This window comes from Fusarium solani, assembly GCF_023522795.1.
Source record: "Fusarium solani strain SB1 chromosome Unknown bctg00000009, whole genome shotgun sequence".
NCBI lineage: Eukaryota > Fungi > Ascomycota > Sordariomycetes > Hypocreales > Nectriaceae > Fusarium > Fusarium solani.
Window position 1 is genome coordinate 2,290,444 of NW_027072144.1, and position 19,678 is coordinate 2,310,121.

Sequence of the window (19,678 nt, forward strand, 5' to 3'; positions counted from 1 at the left end):
GGGAAGGTAGATGCTGTATATATGCTCAATTCTTCGAAATATGCCACTTTATATTATACATCCCAATCCTCCTCCTCGAAATCAATATTCATCTCATCATCCATCTCCACAACCTCTACCATCATCGCTAGCAGCTCCTCCGAAGAGATGAGCTTCCTCGCAAACCAGTTGCCCATGCACTCTAACCTCTGCAGGTTCTCTGGCGATAACCTAAGCCTATCCCAGCTCTGTGTACGGCGTGCGCCCGAGAATTGTTGTTCTGGTTCAGCGGATGAGGGTGCGATTGAGAGGATATTGATGGCCATACGGTGGAGACGAGGATAGCGCCGGCGCTGCTCTGGAACTAACCACCACTGAAGAGGAGTTATCTTTAGAGCATCAAGATCGATAGTTTTATCTTCAATAAACGCCATAAACGTATCTTCATCCTCTTGCGAAGTAGGTTGAACTCTTAGACGACGTTTCAGCCGGTCTAATTCATTCTCTACCCTCTTCTTCGAGGATGGATGAGACGTATCGATATCAGCAGCAGCAGCAGGGAGTGATTCATGAGGGAGATGCGCGTATTCCTTCTGCCAGATCGAATAAGCAGCATCAATAGTCTTCTGATGCCACTCTTCAGGCCAGTTCTGAAAAAGATAATGCTTCCGCTTCGAGGGATCGAGAAGCATCGCGGCGGCGTATACTGGCGTTGACTCAACGAGGGCATAGTATTTATCAAGGATAAACCAGCCCATCTCAATAGAATGAACCATGCGGAGGTCCTTCTCTGGGCCTGATTTATATAGCGCCTATAAAACATCAGCTTTAAGCATTGTTTTGATGAAATAGGATAAACCTTCTGATCCTCAAAGAAGGTGAGGATAGCATCCATCAGGGTAAGGCTCTGGGATAATGAAGCCTCACTGCCTTCAATCCATAGCGTACCACTAGCAAATACAGAGAGAAACCTCTCCGTACGCTTAAGTGTATCCCACTCAACACCATTGAGTCGAAAGTTATCGCATTCAGGGTGTTTATCAATGAAGTCCTTAATCTCTCGCTCCTTGCGTGTCGTACGCTTGATGAGATGATACCATGAGGACCATCGAGTGTCGTTATCAATCCCTAATGTAATGCCGACAGCCTCTATCCATCGGTCATGATGGATAGAGCTGTTTCGAAGCCATACAGCTAGGTTATGAAGCTTCTGGAGCGCAGTAGTAGCACCCCAGCCTTCGAAACCTTTATGCTTCGCTTTAACTTTACCCCCTCTTCTCTGGGCTTGTTCATGAGCTCTTATTGAGGCCGGATTATCCTCAACAACCGGTACATCAAGATAGGCGGAGAATAGCTCGTAAGGGTCGGTGTCTTCCGTCTCTTCAATAGCCGCAAGAGCAGCTTTGAGTGCTTCTTTTGAGGTGGCAAGGAGAAAGGCTTGAAGGGCAAGGTTAAGAATATGATCAAGGCAGCGGATGCGGTGCGTAGTTGGATCATAATCAATCTGTTCGATATAAGTGAATACCCATCTAAAAGCTAGTGTATACAAACCCCAAATTCAAGTTTTAGAGACCGAGAGAGCTCTATGAGTAGAGTATCATTTGAAGTGGCGTTATCTCCAGTGTGATAGCCGAGTTTAGTTGTTATCCCGAATGATTTAAGGGTGCGGAGGATGATAGCTGCCTGGATCTCTCCAGAGTGGCTAAAGAGCACCTGTGGGAGTGCTAGCATCCCGTGTTTGAACTGGTAATCCTGGGAGATCCACCTAACACAGATGCAGAGGTATGCCTTTCGAGCTGGAGATGTCCACATATCTGTTGATATATGGATATCCCCAATAGCTTCCTGGATATTGTTCTGGAGTATTTGACGATATCTCTCGTAGTTGAGAACCAGGGCACGAGTGAATGTTCTTCTGCTAAACTGTGCAAGATCCGAGATCTCTGGATTAGCAGAGAGGAGGAGATCATGGAGTTCTGGCCACTCAATAGCATTGAGAGGAAGCCTCCTTCTGGCACAGAGTGCTAGCAACGCCTGGAGATGTCGCGGCCGATCATAAGCCTCTCGGAGGACCAGTTCTCTCGAAGCCTCATCCTTTTGAAACAAAAAAGAATTCATGACCTGCTGGCCAGGCACTAATTTAGGCTTGGAAGAGGTTTGCCGGTCTTCCATATCCAGCCATCTCTTCCACAGAGATGGGTGATTGAGACGAAGATGATCCCGGGCTCCTGATGTGTATATTGTACTCCAACTCTTCTTCTTATTATCCCAACAGGCGATGCAGTAATGTAGGCGTTTATTTGAGGACTTCCCCCTTCGATCAGATCTCTCTTTTGGCCTGAATTCGGGCTCCGAACCTCTGGCATATCGAAAGAAGGTCCAGATTGAAAGTTTCTGGGTGGGAATCGAGGCAATACTCGGAGGAGCACTGGAAGCAACACTGGGCGCCGGCAAGGGGAGGTTCGGCGTGGAGGGCGTTGTAGGGACGGTAAAGGATAATGAATCCTGTGAGAAAGACATGGTTAGAGATGTATATAATAAAGATTGGTATAAAACAATATCTTCGTGTGGATGCCAGTAGTAAGAGGTGTCACATTCACTAGCAGGGTGCAAAGGAAGTCATAGGAAGCTCTTGATTTCTATCTAAGGACTGTAACAGGGTCGGTCTTTTATATATGAGTTCAATGACCTCCAGGGCCTCTGTGTTACAGAACTTGCTTTTTGGGAGACACAGTTGATACCAACCTCTGACTGGAAGTCCGGACCTCCGGGCAGCCGGTTTGATCAATCGTATGACCCTCGTGACAAGAGGCAGGGAAGGGGATAAAACTAGACGACTCCTCAAGGACTTCAGCATCCACAATCTTACAATCTTATCAAATGATAAGATCTAATTGACCAATCAGGAGTGGGTAGAGTGGGTAGCTCTACCCACTTCTACTCTACTCTACCTGGGTAGAGTAGAGGAGATACCTCCTCTACCCTACCGGGTAGAGTGGGTAGAGCTCCCTCTACAATGCCCAAGTATGGCACGTTGTCAAGTGATGCGCCCCCGGGCCATCAAAGAAACTAGACGAGAACTTGGCTATATCGGGCGACTACCAGAGGTAACCCTTGGACTTCTAAATTCCTTCCATCGGAATCAACAAGCATCGTTGACGGGCATCCGCTCGCTTACAGCCGACGGCAGTCCACAGAGCAAGGTATGGCTCGGGCCGACCACATGGACTGCATGCAACTCGGTGGCTAGCGCCAACAGAATAGCATGTTGGAAAAGATTAAAGGAAAAAGGCAGTGCAGGGAGGATTCAGCTGCAGCTCCAGCTCGTGTCGGCACAGGCCAAGCCCTGTTCCCTCCGAGTTTAGAGCCAGTGCTTAACCTTGAGTGCAGCACAACCAACACGCCAATCACGTACTGGCATCCTGTAGCAGCGTTCGTCCTGTAATGTAGCGGGTGCTGCATGCTGCGTGTAGCTAATTCTCAGCTGCTGCGCGGGCTGCTTTCTCATCCCATACCTAGTGATCGGATACCAAGTTGGTTCAGGCCGTTAATCCCTCATCATGCCGGCGACAGGGTTGAGGCTGGAGAATGAGGCATGGGGGCGGAGACACTTGATATGTTTCCTCACGTTGAACAAGAGACTATATAGTAGCCATGGTCTTGCAAGCTTCCAGCCGTTCATCACCACAATTCCCTCCCCCGTGAGACGTCATTCTTTTCATCGCCTACCATCATGGTGGCACTTCGTTTTCTGCTGCTGGCCCTGGCGCTCGGCCTTGCAAATGCAGCTGCTTGCAGGCCCAAGCCTTCCACTACGCTCCCTGAAGCCCAGACCACTGGCCCGTACGGCCCGCCTGACGGCTGTAAGTACGGCTACGTCGACCAGGATGGTGTTTGCGTCACAACTGCTGCACCTGAAGATTCCACTGTGAGTTGTGTTGTTTTCTTATTCTGTGCTATTGAATTTGGCGCTACGGAACAGTCCTGGTGTTTCAAGCCCAGTGCTACACTACGTGTCATTTATTGCACCCATCGAATCACAGGCTGACCTTTTCATCCTAGACTACTACCTTGAGCGAGTCTACTGATGTACCTGGACAAGGCACCAGTGCTGGCACTCCCGGAGACCACACAACTGACGAGGCTGGCAACACTATCCCAGTGACGACTGACGAGGCCGGTAACACGATCCCCGTCCACACGGATAGCACTGGGCGACCCGTCACTACGGATGAAGCCGGAAACACCATTCCCGTTAACACCGATGCTACTGAAGTTCCTGTCACCACAGACGAGGCTGGCAACACTATTCCTGTTACTACTGATGAAGCCGGCAACACGGTTCCTGCTGTGACCACCGATGAAGCTGGCAACACGAATCCCGTCACTGATGCTACTGAACTTCCCGTCACCACCGATGAGGCTGGAAACACCATCCCGGTCAGTACTGACGAAGCTGGTAACACCATTCCCGCTGTCACGACCGACGAGGCTGGAAATACCATTTCCGTTACCGACGCTACTGGTGTTCCTGCCACTACTGATGAAGCTGGCAATACTATTCCTGTTACTGATGGGCCTGGCACCCCCGTTTCGACTGATACTGCCGGCAGCACTATCCCTGTCACTACCGATGAGGCGGGCAACACGATTCCAGTCACGACTGATGAAGCCGGCAACACGGTCCCTGCCAACACCGAGGGCGGCAACACTGCTGCCACGACGGATGAGGCTGGAAACACTATCCCAGTTACTGATGCCACTGGAGTTCCTGTTACCACTGATGAAGCGGGCAACACCATCCCGGTAACTACAGATGAGGCTGGAAATACCGTGCCTGTGACCACTGATGAAGCTGGAAACACTATCCCAGTTACGACCGACGAAGCGGGCAACACTGTTCCTGTCACAACTGACGAGGCCGGCAACACCATTCCAGTGACCACTGATGAGGCCGGAAATACGGTCCCAGTGACGACCGATGAGGCAGGCCATACTATCCCGTTCCCAACTGACAGCAACACGCTTCCCGTCACCACGGATGAAGCTGGCAACACCATTCCTGTTACAACGGATGAGGCTGGCAATACTATTCCAGCCACTACAGACGAGGCTGGAAATACGGTTCCTGTCACAACTGATGAAGCCGGAAACACGGTGCCCGTTACTACTGATGAGAACGGCAACACCAATCCCGTAACAACGGATGAAGCCGCTACAGAGACCACCGCATCTGGAGAATCATCCGAGTCCAGCGGTGCTTTCGAGCGTACTGGCGAGCCCACAACGCACACCCCAGGAGAGGCTACCACCGAGCCCACTGGAGAGCCCACTGGAGAGCCCACCACCGCCAGCCCGGGAGACCAGACCACCGAGGCTCCTGGGGCTCCTTCTACCATCCCGACTGAAGGTCCTACCACTCAGCCGCCAGACGGGACAACAACGGACATCCCGACGTTTACCACGTTGCCTCCTGGAGCTACCCTCTCTCCTGTCGATACTACATACACTTCCCCTGTCATGATCACGACTACTTCTCCTGGAAGTGACCACGCAACTGTTGTGCCAAGTAAGTACCACTGTTTGTCTATTGGGTCACGACTAACCAAGGTAAACAGTCATCATCCCTACTGGAGGTCCACCTGAAGTCTGCTGGGGCTGCCCCCCTAACGTCAAGATCGATACCCCTGAATTCTGTGTCGAAATCTTTGGAGCCAAGATTGGAGATTGCTCTGACGATAACGACGACGACGATGATGACGACGACGACGACGATCCCAGCTCAACTGACGAGGTTTCATCTTGCACGTCGGTCGTCGCCACATATGAGAGTGTCTTTTGCTCCGTCACAGGTCAGTATAGTTGATAATCACGATCCTCTATCCAAAGAGTAAAGGAGAGTACTGATACTGACTCTCAACAGGAACCAACACCGAGCCTGCCACCGGATGTTCAACCAGTGCTTGGACAACCGTCACAGGCTGCAGCGTCACCAACTCGGCAACCACAACCACCACGACGGCTACAGAGGAAGAGGATACACAGCCAACTTGTGACCCTGAGATCTGCGGTGCATCATCATGTGCCTCACTCCCGCAGAAGAGGTCCTTGGACGAAGAGCCCGTCTCAAACCTGACCAAGCGCGGAGACCCAAGCAACGGAGAATGGCTCGAACCCACCGACTTTGAGGGTGCGACCTTGCCGGACAGGCAGAAAGAGCTAGTCATCAGCATGGTTCGTGATGCGTACCAGAAGCGCTACGTCCCTGACCCATTCACGCCCCAACTCGTCTGGTTCCCCCTTGACCCCACCGACGCGACCACGTCCAACTACATCCTCTTCGGGAGCAAAACTGCCAGTCTCGCTGTCCAAGGGCTGTGGGGATGTGCAGCTATAGTCGTGGCATCAGAACGTGGCGCATGGGCCAGCCATATATGGGAGAACAAATTCAACAGTTACGAGGCTTACCAGGAGCCAATGGCTAGCCTCTATTTCGGCAACGGCAGAGGCGACCTGTACCACCCGTTCGCTCTCGCCGACCTCGTAAACAGTCCCCATAACGGCGACGAGGGTGTCATGTTTGGTGATGAGAACAAAAACGCGAAGGCGTTGGGCACTCGTGTCTTTATCATGGCCCCTTACTACCGGCCATGGCCTCGATTCGATGCCAGCCCCGGACAGACCAGCAACTACCACGCTTACTATACAGATCAGCAGTTGCAAAATAACAGATTCAACCCGCATAAGGGCAATCCACAAAAGGATCCGAACACAAACGGGGACCTCAAGTATGGCGATCTCATCAATACACTCATGGGTGACATCAGAACGATATTGGGCGCAGATACCCCCGTCGACGTCATCAAATACGCGCCTATGGTGCTGAACAATGAGCTGGAGGCGAAACGTCAAAAGGGGACACTGCCCTTGGAGGAACAGATCGACATCCTTGGTGACGTAGACCAGACAACCTCTCGCGGAAAGGCCCTGGTCCAGTACCACCCGGCAAAGACGTGTAGAGGATGGGCCGAATGGCGAGCTTGGTTCGAAGGTGGTCCTATCAGTGGCCGGAAGGACAAATGGCGTCCCATGACTTCGCAGGTTCTGGTCCGCGAGGGGAACCAGAAGAGAGAGGAGTGTCCTCTGGACAACCCTGACGATGAGGATACAACCTCGTCCGAGACATCGGCTTCCGAGACCTCCACCGAGACGTCGTCGGCTGCTTCCGAGGCGGCCTCGGGTGACTTCACGCTGCCTCCCATACCCACTCTCACTGGTATCTTCGATTGCGTATCCAGCACCGAGATCTCCCAGTGTCTGGGCGGCTTGTGTGTGACATCCACGTCCTGTATCAGCTTCGGGTTGCCCACGGCCACGGCCACAACCACGACCGAGGAGGAGCCCGCAGCTACGACCGAGGGAGCTTCCTGCATGGAGGACAGCGATTGTGACATCGAGTGCGAGAACGGTAATGACCCTGTCTGCCTCAACCTCAACGCCATGACTGCCGCTGGAGTTTGCACGTGCCTCGAAATCGCCACGCCGACCAACACCGACCCTGCCGAGACGTGCGCCACAGCCGTGCCCACTCTCGAGGCCGGAGAAGGCGACGACGAGGATTGTCGCTGCTACTACGATGCCGCAGACGCCGAGAGCGAAATCACCAAGTACCCCAGAGAGACGACCAAGACAAGGCCATCGAGGGCATGTGTGGCGGTGACCCCCCTGACCCCAACTACGCCCAGGCGGGCACCTATTTCCTCGAAAACGGCATCTCGATAGACTTTGGGGTGAGCCGTGTCAAAATCAACCAAGACGGATGTAAGGACGAGACCAAGATGGACAAAATGCAGTGGAAGGAATACTGTATCAAGTCTCTCGGCACGCTTGCCAGCTGCGACGTGATTGGCAACGGCGAGAGTCTGGGCGGCAAGTACATTGACAATGGAGACTATGGATGTATCGAATGGGAGCTCTCAGCGCACAAGAGAGATGAGTGAGCGCGGAACACGAAAAGTCTGGAAAGGAGCCCCGGATATTTTACTTGTATATATTGCTTGCACAGCGGTTGACACCGCTCTTTTTGACGTTCCCTTTCTTGAGTCGCGCGCCTGGTAGAGGCAAGTGCTGGCTTAGAGTAGTATGCTCTTGGATACATATACGAATGTCCATATTTGACTATAAAAGGTTTGTGCTTAGAGATGTCTCCCTGAACACTGGTCCCTTGGTGAGGAACAAGAGTACTGTTCTATGGCTGAGTTTTATTCTCGTCTGGTACCGATAACATGTTCTTGATTATAGCGCCTGATGCTCGCTTTAGAGTGGGTATGATGCTCAGTAAATAACAAAAGCTTTGTGTGAGGCCGACAAACGAAATCGTTTCTTTGTTTCTCCTATACTCATGGCCATAAGAAAGAGGAATCAGCCACCTGTTCCCACTCTCATAATCCTCTCTGTGGAAAGTCAACTCTTATCAAATTCACGGCCCTGACGAAAGAAACCGTCTCCTCAACAATTCTTCCGTGCAGGGTACAAAAATGGTCAACACGCTTTATAGAAACTCTCTTTACATCATTAGGGACGTGCCCGACAAGGACTATGGCGTCGTAGCAGCCGACAAGGTCCCTAAAGGCACCCGAATTCTCTCTGAAGCGCCCCTGATCCAGGTGCCCCGAAAAGTCACCTCCAAAGATCGGATTCGGCAGTTGATCACTAGCAAGCTTCTGTCGCTTCCCGTAGATCAGCAGAAGGCCTATCACAATTTGAAGAACTCATTTGAAGGAGAGGCCCCTGAGGTTGGGATCTTTTGCACCAACGCTCTGCCTTTGGGCCCGAATGCAACTGAAGGCGGCATCTTCCTGCATGCATCGCGTATCAATCATGGTTGTCACCCAAACGCCCAAGAAAGCTGGAACGAGAACATCAACAAACTAACCATACACGCATGTTACGACATTGAAGAAGGAGAAGAGATCACCATCACCTACTTGGCAAAACGCGCAGCCTACGAGACCCGGCAGCACGCCATCCAATCTCACTTCAACTTCACTTCAACTTTCGCTGCTCATGCTCTCTCTGCTCCCTGCCAGTTGCTAAGCGCAAGTTGAGTAACGCCGGGCTAGAACAGATTCAGAAACTCGACCATCAAATCGGCAGTCCGCTGGCGGGCCTTTTGAAACCCCTCAATACCCTCCGCAATGTGGAGCGAATGTTGAAGCTCCTCATTGCCGAGGGCATTGGCGATGTAAGCATCCCCAGGGCCTACTTCGATGCCTTTTATGTCACCATCGCCCAAGGAGATATGGCTAGGGCCAAGGTCTTTGCTGATCGAGCACTGTACAGCCGAAGAATTGTGGAAGGGGACGACAGTTCCATGGTCGACAAGTTACGGCAGCTGCCCTACCATCCATATCTACACTTGTCTCATGGAATCACGTCAAAGTGGAAGTCTAATATTCAAGATGCCCCAAGATGATTTTCTAGACATGACTTTGAGTGTTGGCTCTGGCAACAGCAGAAACCCCGTGAGTTGCAATTCGCTGACCTGCGCTGCGCGTTAACCTTTCCTGCCTTCAAGGATCTGCCTGGAAACCACGAAGTCGAAACTGAGTTCTTTGAGGCTACAGATTGGTTTTATAAACAGCTAAAGAAGCATTGGGCTTTCCTGGGCGAGATTCTCTCCCTGCGCTCAGGTGCCAACCTGAAACTTGTTGTCGAGGACAAAAACTACAAAAGGGTCCCGGTTTCTCTCCGCACCGCCGAGTTTGAAGATAAGCTGGACCGTTCGTTGTTAGAGGAAGGAAATACGGTTGTGGTCCTTTTCCCCGAGAAGGACGGAGTTTTGAACGGAACGCCTGGTATTGTCGTCGAGGAGCTCAAGGTTTTGAAGGTATTTCTGGATTACAACCCCTGGTGGAACTTTTCTCATGATAATGCTAACATTTATGTGAAACAGACATTTCCTATGGATCTTGAGGAATTGCTCTTGCTGAGTGACAAAGTGCAGATTTATTCATCGATTGTCGATGGGATGAGGATCTGCTATGGCTGTAACAAGAAATCAGCCTCACTGCGGTCATGTACCAAGTGTGGCTTCTTCTTCTACTGCAATGAGGTAAGAGACTCCGTATCGGAAGAATTGAGGGTGAGCTTTGCTAATATTTGATATCGATAGACCTGTCAAAAGGTTGGATACAAAGACAAAGGTCACCATGGGGACTGCAATCTTCTCTCCAATACTGACATTGGTGGGCTGTTTCGCCTGAAGGAGGACAGCCTTGAAAGACACACAAAGTTAGGACCTGGAATGCCGGAAAGGGAGTGCGTGGTGTCATGAGAAGGGAATGAACCGAGATGGGGGCGAGACGGACAAGGGGTGTCAATGGGAGGGACACTGACGAGTTTAAGCTTTCCTGCTCTCCCACGAGGCGTGTAGTTTTGAAACATCTCTTAGTTTATTATATTGTCTTTAGTTTCTACCATTGTCTTACCGCTAGCATGCTGCGTACTGTACAAGGTAGCTGCACACAGATTTATTCTAACTGATTTAAACGAGATCTACCACGACATCCCCTGATTCAGATATGGTCCCACAACGCTTGCATCCGCTAGAAAAGGCCTCACTCTCCCCTTCACAAAGCGGAAAGCCCTCTCTATACATGCCGACTCTTTCAAACTCGTTTTTGTTTCCACTCGACCTGAGGATCAGCCCCATTCGTCTCCGCTCCCATCGACCTGAGTGCCGGCCTTGCTGGATCTGGAGTTGAGAAGTAAGTTACAGGAGCCACAGCGTCAGCTCTGCAGCCACGCTCTCTCTCTTGTTACTATCGGTCCCAAGAACCACTTCATGTTCTGCCGACGGCCCATGCGGGAATGTGAGTCTTGAGTAGCCTGGAGAATGCCGGGTGATTTGCGTGAGACGCCCCTTCAAACTAATTCTGCCACTCTCAACGGAGCCAAAGGGGAGTAACTCATTCCTAACTTTAATGTCCGTCAATAGGACTTGGGCTGTAGCATCGGACTCGCGGACGGAATGTTCCCATCGGACCTGGCCCTGGACAGAAGCCCATGACCATGACGGTGCGATCCAAGTGTTGTTCTCTTTCTGAGCCTCATGGCCTGCGGTGTGCCATAGTAGACCTGATATGAGCATGGGCCTCCATAGTCCAACAATGTATTCTGTCGGCGGTAGGCCGCTAGCCTCAGCAAAGCGGCTTGCGGCGCCTGCTATGGCGTTGAGCGTGTCGTGCTGAAAGGTCAAGCTTCTCGAGGAATACTGGCTCACTTGGTCCACCAACTGATCTGTCAGGAGATACTCCCGAGGCGAGGCTGAGTCTGGGCATAACCGAAATCGTTCCTCTTTTCTGGACCTTCTGCATAGAAACTCGTTCTCCTGTGTCCCATACTCCAAAACTCTTTTCGAGAGAACCTGTTCCTGAAAGGTCCACGCTCTCGCATCGATAGGCTCCTCCTTGAATCCGTCTATGCTGATGACCTGTGCGATGTCGTAATTGTCTTGGTTCTTGAGTGGGAATGCCACACCGGGAAGGTATGGCGAGCGGTCGTGGAGGAAGCCTTCAGTGCAGGCTAAAGCACAAGAGGCAGAAATTGTCACGAGTGCTCCTTGATAGATCTCGGGCATCTTGGCAAGTTCTGGGGCTTTGTCGTTCTGGTCGTCTTGGATGATGCACAGCGAGTCTATCCAGATATGGGAAATAGCCAGCCTGCGACAGACGGATAGGGCGTCACGGATAGTTAGAGGTAGGTCGGAGAGGAGGAAGCCGCTGTAACGAGCAGTCACGTTCTGGGTTGTCGTTTTTATCTTTTGAGGACCTCCCCAGCAGTAAGTGAGAGCTGCCCATGTCGGAGTAGCCATCTTTGCAATCGAGACAAGTCGTATTATTTGCAAGTCTTTCCCAACCTCGATCAGTCGCGAGGGGGGATTTATATGACTTGGCTTTGGACATTCAGCATGGGAAGCCAAGCATTCCTGTAGTAAAGTGCTGGTTTTCCGGAAGGCTTCCTCAGAGTTGACGACGGGGTGAAAAGGATGCTCTGCGAATCTCATACTAGATGTATCTGTACGTGTTAGGTATGAGGAGACATCAGGCCTGGGAACTTGCTTTTACTAGGACTCAGACTGAAGAACTCATCATGCATGCCTAGGTCGTCATCAGCGCCGTCTATCTCCCAACCGGCCATGAAATAAAGTGTATCCGATTTTTCAGAACGTCGATGCCGTACTTTGAGAGCTAGCGTCGCCGTCTCAGCGATATCTTGGGTGACCGACTCGCTCGATAGAACATCTTTGTTTGGAAGCGGAGCCTTGATAGTAGAGATGCAGAACTTGAAGAATGCGCAGTTGTCAGCGGCAGCATTGAATGCTTGCTTCCCGGACGTCCGATGTGTGCAAACGTTGGGACCGCGAACATCTGTGATGTCTATGACAAAGACCTGGCAGTATTTGAAAGTGTCTAGGCGATATTACTTGTCCTTGGCCTCTTGGGTAAAGTGGTCGAGATCCATGGGTGTGATGTTGTCCGGCTGTGTTGGGTGAGGAATCACAGGTGCAGAGAGCCTGAGGGAGTGGAATATTCTACACCCCGTGATGTACGTACTAAATAAAACGATCAGGTCAGCAGAAATTACTCTTTTGAGTTTTGCGGTCACTGACCTAGCCTTTTAAAGCCTTAGCGCATCTTGGACGGACGAATCAGATTTTAGCAGTCATGCACTAACGTCTTTCGATTTAAGCGGTCACCCACTAGCCTAATCAGGATTTCACGGTCAATTCAGGAGAAGGCTCATTTCCTAGAAAACGAACATACTGTTGTTTGTATTGCGCAGCTGTGCTGGGTGAAGATGTTTTTTTTTTGAACTTGATTATATTATTAATATTGATATAAGAGTTCTTCTCAAATTTATATCTCTGAATGATTCCATCTAGGACTTTGAACTCTAAATCTAGGACTTTCAGACTGCTAGTCTGAATCCTAAAAGGAAGGGGGATCCTCGGATTTCCAACACATACTACATCCTTTTATATCCCGTCCGTTATCATGCCCGAAGTAACAAGAAAGCGTAGGCGGCCTCGGAAGTACGATACACCAGAAGAAAAAGCGAAGCAAGATATCATCGCCAAACGCGCTCGGAGACGGCTTCAGAAGCTACTGGTCTCAGCCCACGGCGACATCAGATTTCAGATTTGCGTCCCTCAACAGATAGAAGCTTTGCCGCCTTCTCTCACACAGAAAACCCGATTAGAATTCACAAGCTATTTGGATAACACTCCAAGAGACGGTAATTTGGCGAGTCGAATCGAGACACCCTTAATATCTTATTTTACCTACCTGTACAAAGGAATGCTTGTATTTTAATAAATTACACACTTTTCGTCCGAGCGCAGAACCCCCAGTCCATTTTATCTTCATGAAATTACATCATTTTTGTCCGTGCACGCTCGTTGGGTTCAAGTTGATGGGGCTTTCTTCTTGTACAGGGCCACCTCGTCCTCGGGATTCCTCTGCTAGCCACTTGAAGATTCTTTCCCGCAAGCTCGGGGGCTTAACTACCGCCTTCCATGCGAATGATTGTCTTTATTCCTACGTCAAGGAGGTGTTTCAGGAACTAATCGAAGGCGTGATTCATATAGCAGTAGTGGCGCAATCCGGTTAACTAACATTTCTTAGCATAATTCAACACTGCTAGCACAGAAAGACAAGGATTGCCTGGTATCATACAGGGCAGAAGTTATTGGCTGCGGGAGGACACTTATTTGACGAGTATTGATCCCAAGTACGCTTAAATCTTACTGCCCAGTCCCCAGGGGGCTGACTAATGATAGGCCGCCCCTCTGTTCATCACAGAGGGGGCATCACAACCTGTAACTGCGTCACTGCTGTAACCGCCTTGCGCACCGTAATTGCCTCCTTTCTCCACGAATTGAAGTCCAATTTTAATAAGAATACAATCAATGAATAGCGCTTAATCTTATCAATTGATTCTGTCAATTTGAGCCTTCTTGAGGCTATTCCCACATTGTTGTGTGTAAGTGAATGTGATGCCTAGTCTCGGGCCCGCGACGGCGGCACGGGAATTGTCATCCCGGCCACCACAATGCACGCCTCGACCCTCTCGTCATCCGAGTAGTTATTAGGCACGCGATCATAGCCGAATCCGCTCCAATCTTCTCGGTGTGATAGATCATCATCTTGATCGCTATTTTCAGGCGAATAATCCCCTCTTCCGGCCGTCAAAGCGGCTTGTGTGAATCCCTCGATCTGTGTGTTCATGATGACCTCAATATCGTCACAATCCTCCTCCTCGTTGCCGGGCAACAGCGGCGTCAAGTCTCCTGATGATACCGAGAGCACATCTTCAGGTATGTTATCTAGCTGACCTTGCAAGGCTGCCACCTCTCGCAAGGCTACAGCCTTGTCAAGGCCGGCCAAATAGTCGGCGGCCTCGGGAATAGCTTCAAGAACATGCCGACCCCAAATTCGATGCTGGAAGTCCCGTTTTTCCTCGTCAGCTTCAATCCAAAGGCGCCTGCGATTCTCTAAGGTCTCCTTTTCTGTCTCAGACATTATTCTCTGGCGATTGGCCTCCTGTGAGGCCATCGCGGCGGCTTCTGTGGCGGCCTTTTCCCGCTTCGCTTTCACGGCCGCGCCGCCACGGAGGCGCGGCCGGCCATCGTCACGAAGGTTCTGGAGGACATTATTCTGCTGCCGAGTCAGCCTATTAGAGTCCAGTCTCCGCTGCTCTCGCTCTCGTGCTTCAACCATACGCTTTAATTCTCCTACAGTAAAAGCACCATCTTTTACGCCCTTAATTTGGCGACGACTTCGTGCGCGGCGTCCCTCGAGTCGTATACGTTCCTTCTGTAACGTGATGACATTCTCATGTGACTTTTGCATCACAATAGAGATCAACACACGCTTCAGCGTTCCGGATAACCTTCCGCGTTGGTGTGTCAAGGAGGGATATAGACCTTTGAACAGAGCGATCAGAGAGTTGCTTTTTGACTCTCCTCGGGGTCACCTTATCCCTATTTAATGTCACTGGGAATAGAGGCTTCTCTCGCTCTTCAGCGTGCCGGCGGAGCGGGCCTAGGATGACTTCTCGGTTGATAGGGAAGATGCCTGACTTCTCAAAGCCAACGTATATATGACAGGCCTTAAAGGCGGCTGTATACATACGATTCCACTGGTTCAGAAAGTCGAATCGAGAGATCTGGATACTGCCGGCTATCATGAAATCCCTGAGAGCGCATTTCTGTTCATTTTTAAGGTGTTGATAGACGCCAACGTCAAGAGGTTGCAGACGATGACTCAGGTGACTTGGGAGGCGGTACGGGATAATATCGAACATTCCACAATACCATATAAATTCAGGATTCTCATGAGCGGAAAAGGAGTCCATCAGCAGGAGCCGGTATGAGGTCGGAGCCTTCTTGACTTGGTAACGAGGTTTGAACGCATATTCCTCGTCAAACTGGGACTTCGTGATAGTTGTTGGGTAGCCAAACCACTCCTCAATAGAAGATCCGGCAAAGGTCTCGCTGGCGGCAAAGGAACAGCGGTTAAAGTGTTGCAGCCACTGGATAGCTCGATGAGAGTTATTATAACCCGTATCTGTGAATGTGAGAACAACACGCTCGTCAATATCAGCACGCGTATATTCCTCTAATAACGTCTTCGCCGTGAGTATCAGGAACGAAGGAATTGACCTCCCAGCTGCGCTGACGGCATCGACAGACGTCAAAGACTCTTTATTCCCGGGTTGAAAGATAGTCGTCCGTGTGTTTCGTTTCATCCGGGTAGAAAAGAGCTTCGGGCTACCATTTACCCACCCAATTTGTAAGGGGGTCTCGTCAAAGTTCCAAAGATCGCACTTTTGGATACCAAGGGTGCTCATCAGGGCGTCGAATTCCGTGAACCAATTGTCGATGTGTTGTATATCTGTCTCGGCGGCGGCACGGGTGACTTCCTGGACCTTTGGGGACTTATGTTGAAGCTCTGGATGACGCTTTTTAAACCTCCGTACCCACGATACTGATACAGGAGGCTGTGGGTTGTCAAATCGGTGTCCCCGAAGGAAACTGGCGTAGTTACGGATGGAGGCTTCTGACACAGCAAAAGCGCTCCTCTCAACTGAGCGGATAAAAGTCACCAAAGCCCGTTCTTCCGGCCCAGTCAGGGCAAACGGAGTCCCTCCTTTAGAGTCAGAAGGCAGCGGTTTCCCAGCTTTCAATAGATATATATATTTCTTCGTCAGGGCGGCATTTGCGTGGTGAAGCGCGGCGGTGTCACTGATACTGTATTTGCCTGGGGAGGGGTTCGCCCGTGTTGTCGGTGGCGTGGATGCCCCGGATAGATACGCATGCGCCGCACGCGCCGCAGCAGCGCTTTCTTTGGTTGAAAATCGAGGCATAGTTAATATCAATTGAAAATACGGTCTAACTTTAATTTGAAGCTATTCGGACTTCAATTCGTGGAGAAAGGAGGCAATTACGGTGCGCAAGGCGGTTACAGCAGTGACGCAGTTACAGGTTGTGATGCCCCCTTGTCAGACAACTGGCTCCACAGGGATCATTGACGGCACCAGTCAATTGATGAGAATTATCTAAAGAACAAAAGAAATTGAACAGCCATGTGTTCGGGCAGAGCTATTTAAGCTCATGTCGTTAGGATTGGAATCCTTGATGCGACAAGTTGGATGTGAAACCGGATACACAACCCCAAAGTACGGGCCGCGTTTCATATCCAGTCGCACGAACCTAGTGGTGGTATGCGACACCCCTCTGTGATGAACAGAGGGGTTGCGTGGGAATTGATCCAGGCACCGCCGGCGGTGTGATTATCCGCACGTGACCTGGGCACCGCCAGCGGTGTAATTATAATCCGTTATGTAAGCATGATAGTTGCGATGTCCCTCTCCCATCTAAAGAAAGGGCATCTATTCACATAATTGAAGAGATACAGCAAATCGCTATATATGCAGCTATTCAATATAGAGTACATAGTCTATTTACAACATATAAGCCCGCTCAGGGCCGTGGAGATTACACAATGCGTACACTCGCATCATCCGAACACCACAGATATCACGATGCAAGTGAATCACTTTACACATCGTAGTATATAAAGCAGAGGCCTCTCTCTTGTAGAAAGCTCTTCGTTCTTGTATCAACGCATTGAAAAATACCATCAAAATGGCTAACTTCACCCCAAACAACACTCAAAAACTAAGCCCCTCCACCCTGCAGTATAACATCTCTCCCGGCAGCATCCCAGATATCCTGCATTCCTCGCCGCCCTGAGAAAGGCTGCTCTGCCATCTCTTTCCCTACATTCTGTTCAACCCGCTCATTCTCAGCTTTATCCCAATCAAGATAACTCATCATCTCCTCCCTAGTCCAGTCTCTGATGCCGGATTCTCCCCTGCAATACCTCCCCATTTGCTTGTAGTTAATACACCACTCATAGTCTTCTTTACTATAACGTGTAGGTAGCCCCATAGCCTTCCGGTATTGTTGATTGGTCTTCTGAGATCCCCGAGGAAATGTAGCAACCCAGGCCTCTCGTGCTTCTTTGTATCGTTGGAAGATGGCACGGGGGTCATCGGCCCGTAATGCAGGCACCGCATTTGCTGGTCCGGCCGCTGGAGGAGATACCACATGAGTTGTTGTGTGTGTTGTTGTACAGGCTATGATCTCCGATACTATAGAGGATCCCGATGGGGATGATGGGGATAGCGATCGAGTTATAGAGCGAGTAGTTGTATGTGTTGTTGTATGCGTTGTCGTAGTGGTTTGAGTAGGAGCCTCCAATAGATATTGGTAACGTAAAGGGCATGCTTTAGACCTCATGTTATGGCCTAGCTGATGACAGCTCGAACACTTCGGCGCTGCCTTTGGCTGTAGTGCTTTCTCAACACGTTCAGATACACACGGCTCACGTTGTGTGCTTGTTGGTGACAGCGTTGAACTAGCAGCTAGACGATCAAACTTCTTGTGAGGCTCAAGAATAAGCCGGGGGGTTCCTGAGCGTTGGAGATGCCAATGTGAGTGGAAATGATGCAGTTGAAGGGGCTGATTTTGCACTAGCAAAGGCTGAAGGATATGTGCACAGGGCAGACCAAGAGTCCTAGTGAAAAGCCCTGTACATGGAGGATATTCCTCCAGCAGTCGTTGCCGTTGAGCCTCAACCATCCGCAGGGCTTGATGTGATATCCAACCACGGATGTTGCTATACAACACCCCAGATAGTATACGAGGTGTGTTGATGTGCTGCTGGGCTTGGTTCGCCTCGAGCTCGGCAAGCTGGTTTGACAGAACAAGCTTGATGATCCTCCAGGCCTCAAAGAGGTCAGATTGCGAGTTTTTCAGGTGGGATTTGAGAAGCCGATGAATCCCCTCGCACCGTGACGTAACATATTGCTCAAAGTGAAGGTATTGGTTAACCCACGCCTTGACAAACCTCTCCTTGTAGAGATCTAGCCAGGTCTCCATGATGTAGCCCACCTCGTTGATATGGTCAGGGGTATAGCGCCTCTTGAACTTCTCAAGCCTCTCGTTGTAGATTGCCTCAGTCGTCGAGGCTACAATCTCATGCCAAGAGCTGTAGAACTCAGCCCACGCTTCCTCCCCTCGAGGGTTGCCTTTATCCCCAACAAATGCGGGCCTACAATGGGCCAGAACTGCCATGTTGATATGCCACAAGCATAACATCGAGGTTGACTGAGGGAAGCAAGAGGAAACAGCATTCATACAAGCAAGGCAGCGATCTGTGAGTATCACAGATGGGAGGGCTGCTCCATGGAGCTCATACATATACCGTAACCGTTCAAGAGCCCAGGTGTAGTCATCCTCTTCCTCGCCGCCGAGGAACGCAAATGCAATACAGAAGGACCGTTGACAAGCATCAACACCAACTATATCGAGCAGAGGCATGCAGTACTTGTTGATCTTGTATGTACAGTCCAATACAAGCACTTCGGGATATGATTTGAGGTATCCCAGCGACTTCGGATGTGCAAATAACACCGCCGTAACTCTGCCACTCTCGTCAAGGCGAATTTGATTCCAGAAGCCCTCGCTCTCGAGCTGATCAGTAAGGGCATGTATGTTGCTTTGACCTTTGGCAAGCGCTCGTTTGCCCTCTGCAATGTAATTGTAGATATCCCTTTGTGTAGCAAGTGTGTTTGAGGTCATCAGTAAGTAGGATCTAATCTCCTTTGCCCCAATGCCGGCACTAGAGAGTTGTCGGACTGTTGATACCTCTGGGCCTGATAGATGACGATGCGTTGGATGTGCTACTGGGTCGATGCTTGGTTCGTGATTGTGTTGATCAAATCTAGCCCCGGGCCGATGCTTCAGACTCCATATAGTCTGACACAGGCTTTCCTTTGCTATCACAGAGAAGGTGCATCCTGTGCGACGTGTTGTAGTTTGCCGATGCTGTTTCCCCGGGGCCTTTGGGGCTGAGGGGGGAGGAAAGACCCCTGGTCCACGGTCACAGTTGAAGATAACTACTCTTCTACCATTGGGAGTCTTCCTAGATCTTGCAATCGTAAAGGCATAACCCCGTGGCGCTGCCCAAGCGTTGATTGCTGTGCGTAGTTCCTCCTGTGAGTTGTATTGGCCTTCAGGGGGAAGGGCATCATCAGGGAAGCGACGGGGGACCTCAATTGGGTTCAT

The 19,678-nt window shown here is 50.5% G+C and overlaps 6 protein-coding genes across 6 annotated transcripts; 2 read left to right on the forward strand and 4 right to left on the reverse strand.

Annotated features, from left to right (window-relative positions):
* Positions 1 to 53: 53 nt before the first annotated feature.
* MRS44_013765 (uncharacterized protein) lies at positions 54 to 2,499 on the reverse strand (the record flags this gene model as incomplete). The annotated part of the gene is made up of 3 exons (XM_065617211.1): positions 54 to 791; positions 839 to 1,483; positions 1,531 to 2,499. 3 exons carry the CDS (start codon positions 2,497 to 2,499, stop codon positions 54 to 56), a joined length of 2,352 nt encoding a protein of 783 aa, XP_065473283.1.
* A 1,213-nt stretch (positions 2,500 to 3,712) lies between these two features.
* MRS44_013766 (uncharacterized protein) lies at positions 3,713 to 7,979 on the forward strand (the record flags this gene model as incomplete). Its single annotated transcript, XM_065617212.1, has 5 exons — positions 3,713 to 3,907; positions 4,042 to 5,548; positions 5,598 to 5,831; positions 5,903 to 7,547; positions 7,625 to 7,979. 5 exons carry the CDS (start codon positions 3,713 to 3,715, stop codon positions 7,977 to 7,979), a joined length of 3,936 nt encoding a protein of 1,311 aa, XP_065473284.1.
* A 537-nt stretch (positions 7,980 to 8,516) lies between these two features.
* Positions 8,517 to 10,315, forward strand: MRS44_013767 (uncharacterized protein; the record flags this gene model as incomplete). The annotated part of the gene is made up of 4 exons (XM_065617213.1): positions 8,517 to 9,067; positions 9,136 to 9,399; positions 9,463 to 10,093; positions 10,154 to 10,315. 4 exons carry the CDS (start codon positions 8,517 to 8,519, stop codon positions 10,313 to 10,315), a joined length of 1,608 nt encoding a protein of 535 aa, XP_065473285.1.
* A 438-nt stretch (positions 10,316 to 10,753) lies between these two features.
* Positions 10,754 to 11,854, reverse strand: MRS44_013768 (uncharacterized protein; the record flags this gene model as incomplete). Its single annotated transcript, XM_065617214.1, has 1 exon — positions 10,754 to 11,854. The coding sequence occupies one exon, from the start codon at positions 11,852 to 11,854 to the stop codon at positions 10,754 to 10,756; it is 1,101 nt and encodes a 366-aa protein (XP_065473286.1).
* A 2,188-nt stretch (positions 11,855 to 14,042) lies between these two features.
* MRS44_013769 (uncharacterized protein) lies at positions 14,043 to 16,410 on the reverse strand (the record flags this gene model as incomplete). The annotated part of the gene is made up of 2 exons (XM_065617215.1): positions 14,043 to 14,885; positions 15,019 to 16,410. The coding sequence occupies 2 exons, from the start codon at positions 16,408 to 16,410 to the stop codon at positions 14,043 to 14,045; spliced, it is 2,235 nt and encodes a 744-aa protein (XP_065473287.1).
* An 814-nt stretch (positions 16,411 to 17,224) lies between these two features.
* Positions 17,225 to 19,678, reverse strand: MRS44_013770 (uncharacterized protein; the record flags this gene model as incomplete). Its single annotated transcript, XM_065617216.1, has 1 exon — positions 17,225 to 19,678. The coding sequence occupies one exon, from the start codon at positions 19,676 to 19,678 to the stop codon at positions 17,225 to 17,227; it is 2,454 nt and encodes an 817-aa protein (XP_065473288.1).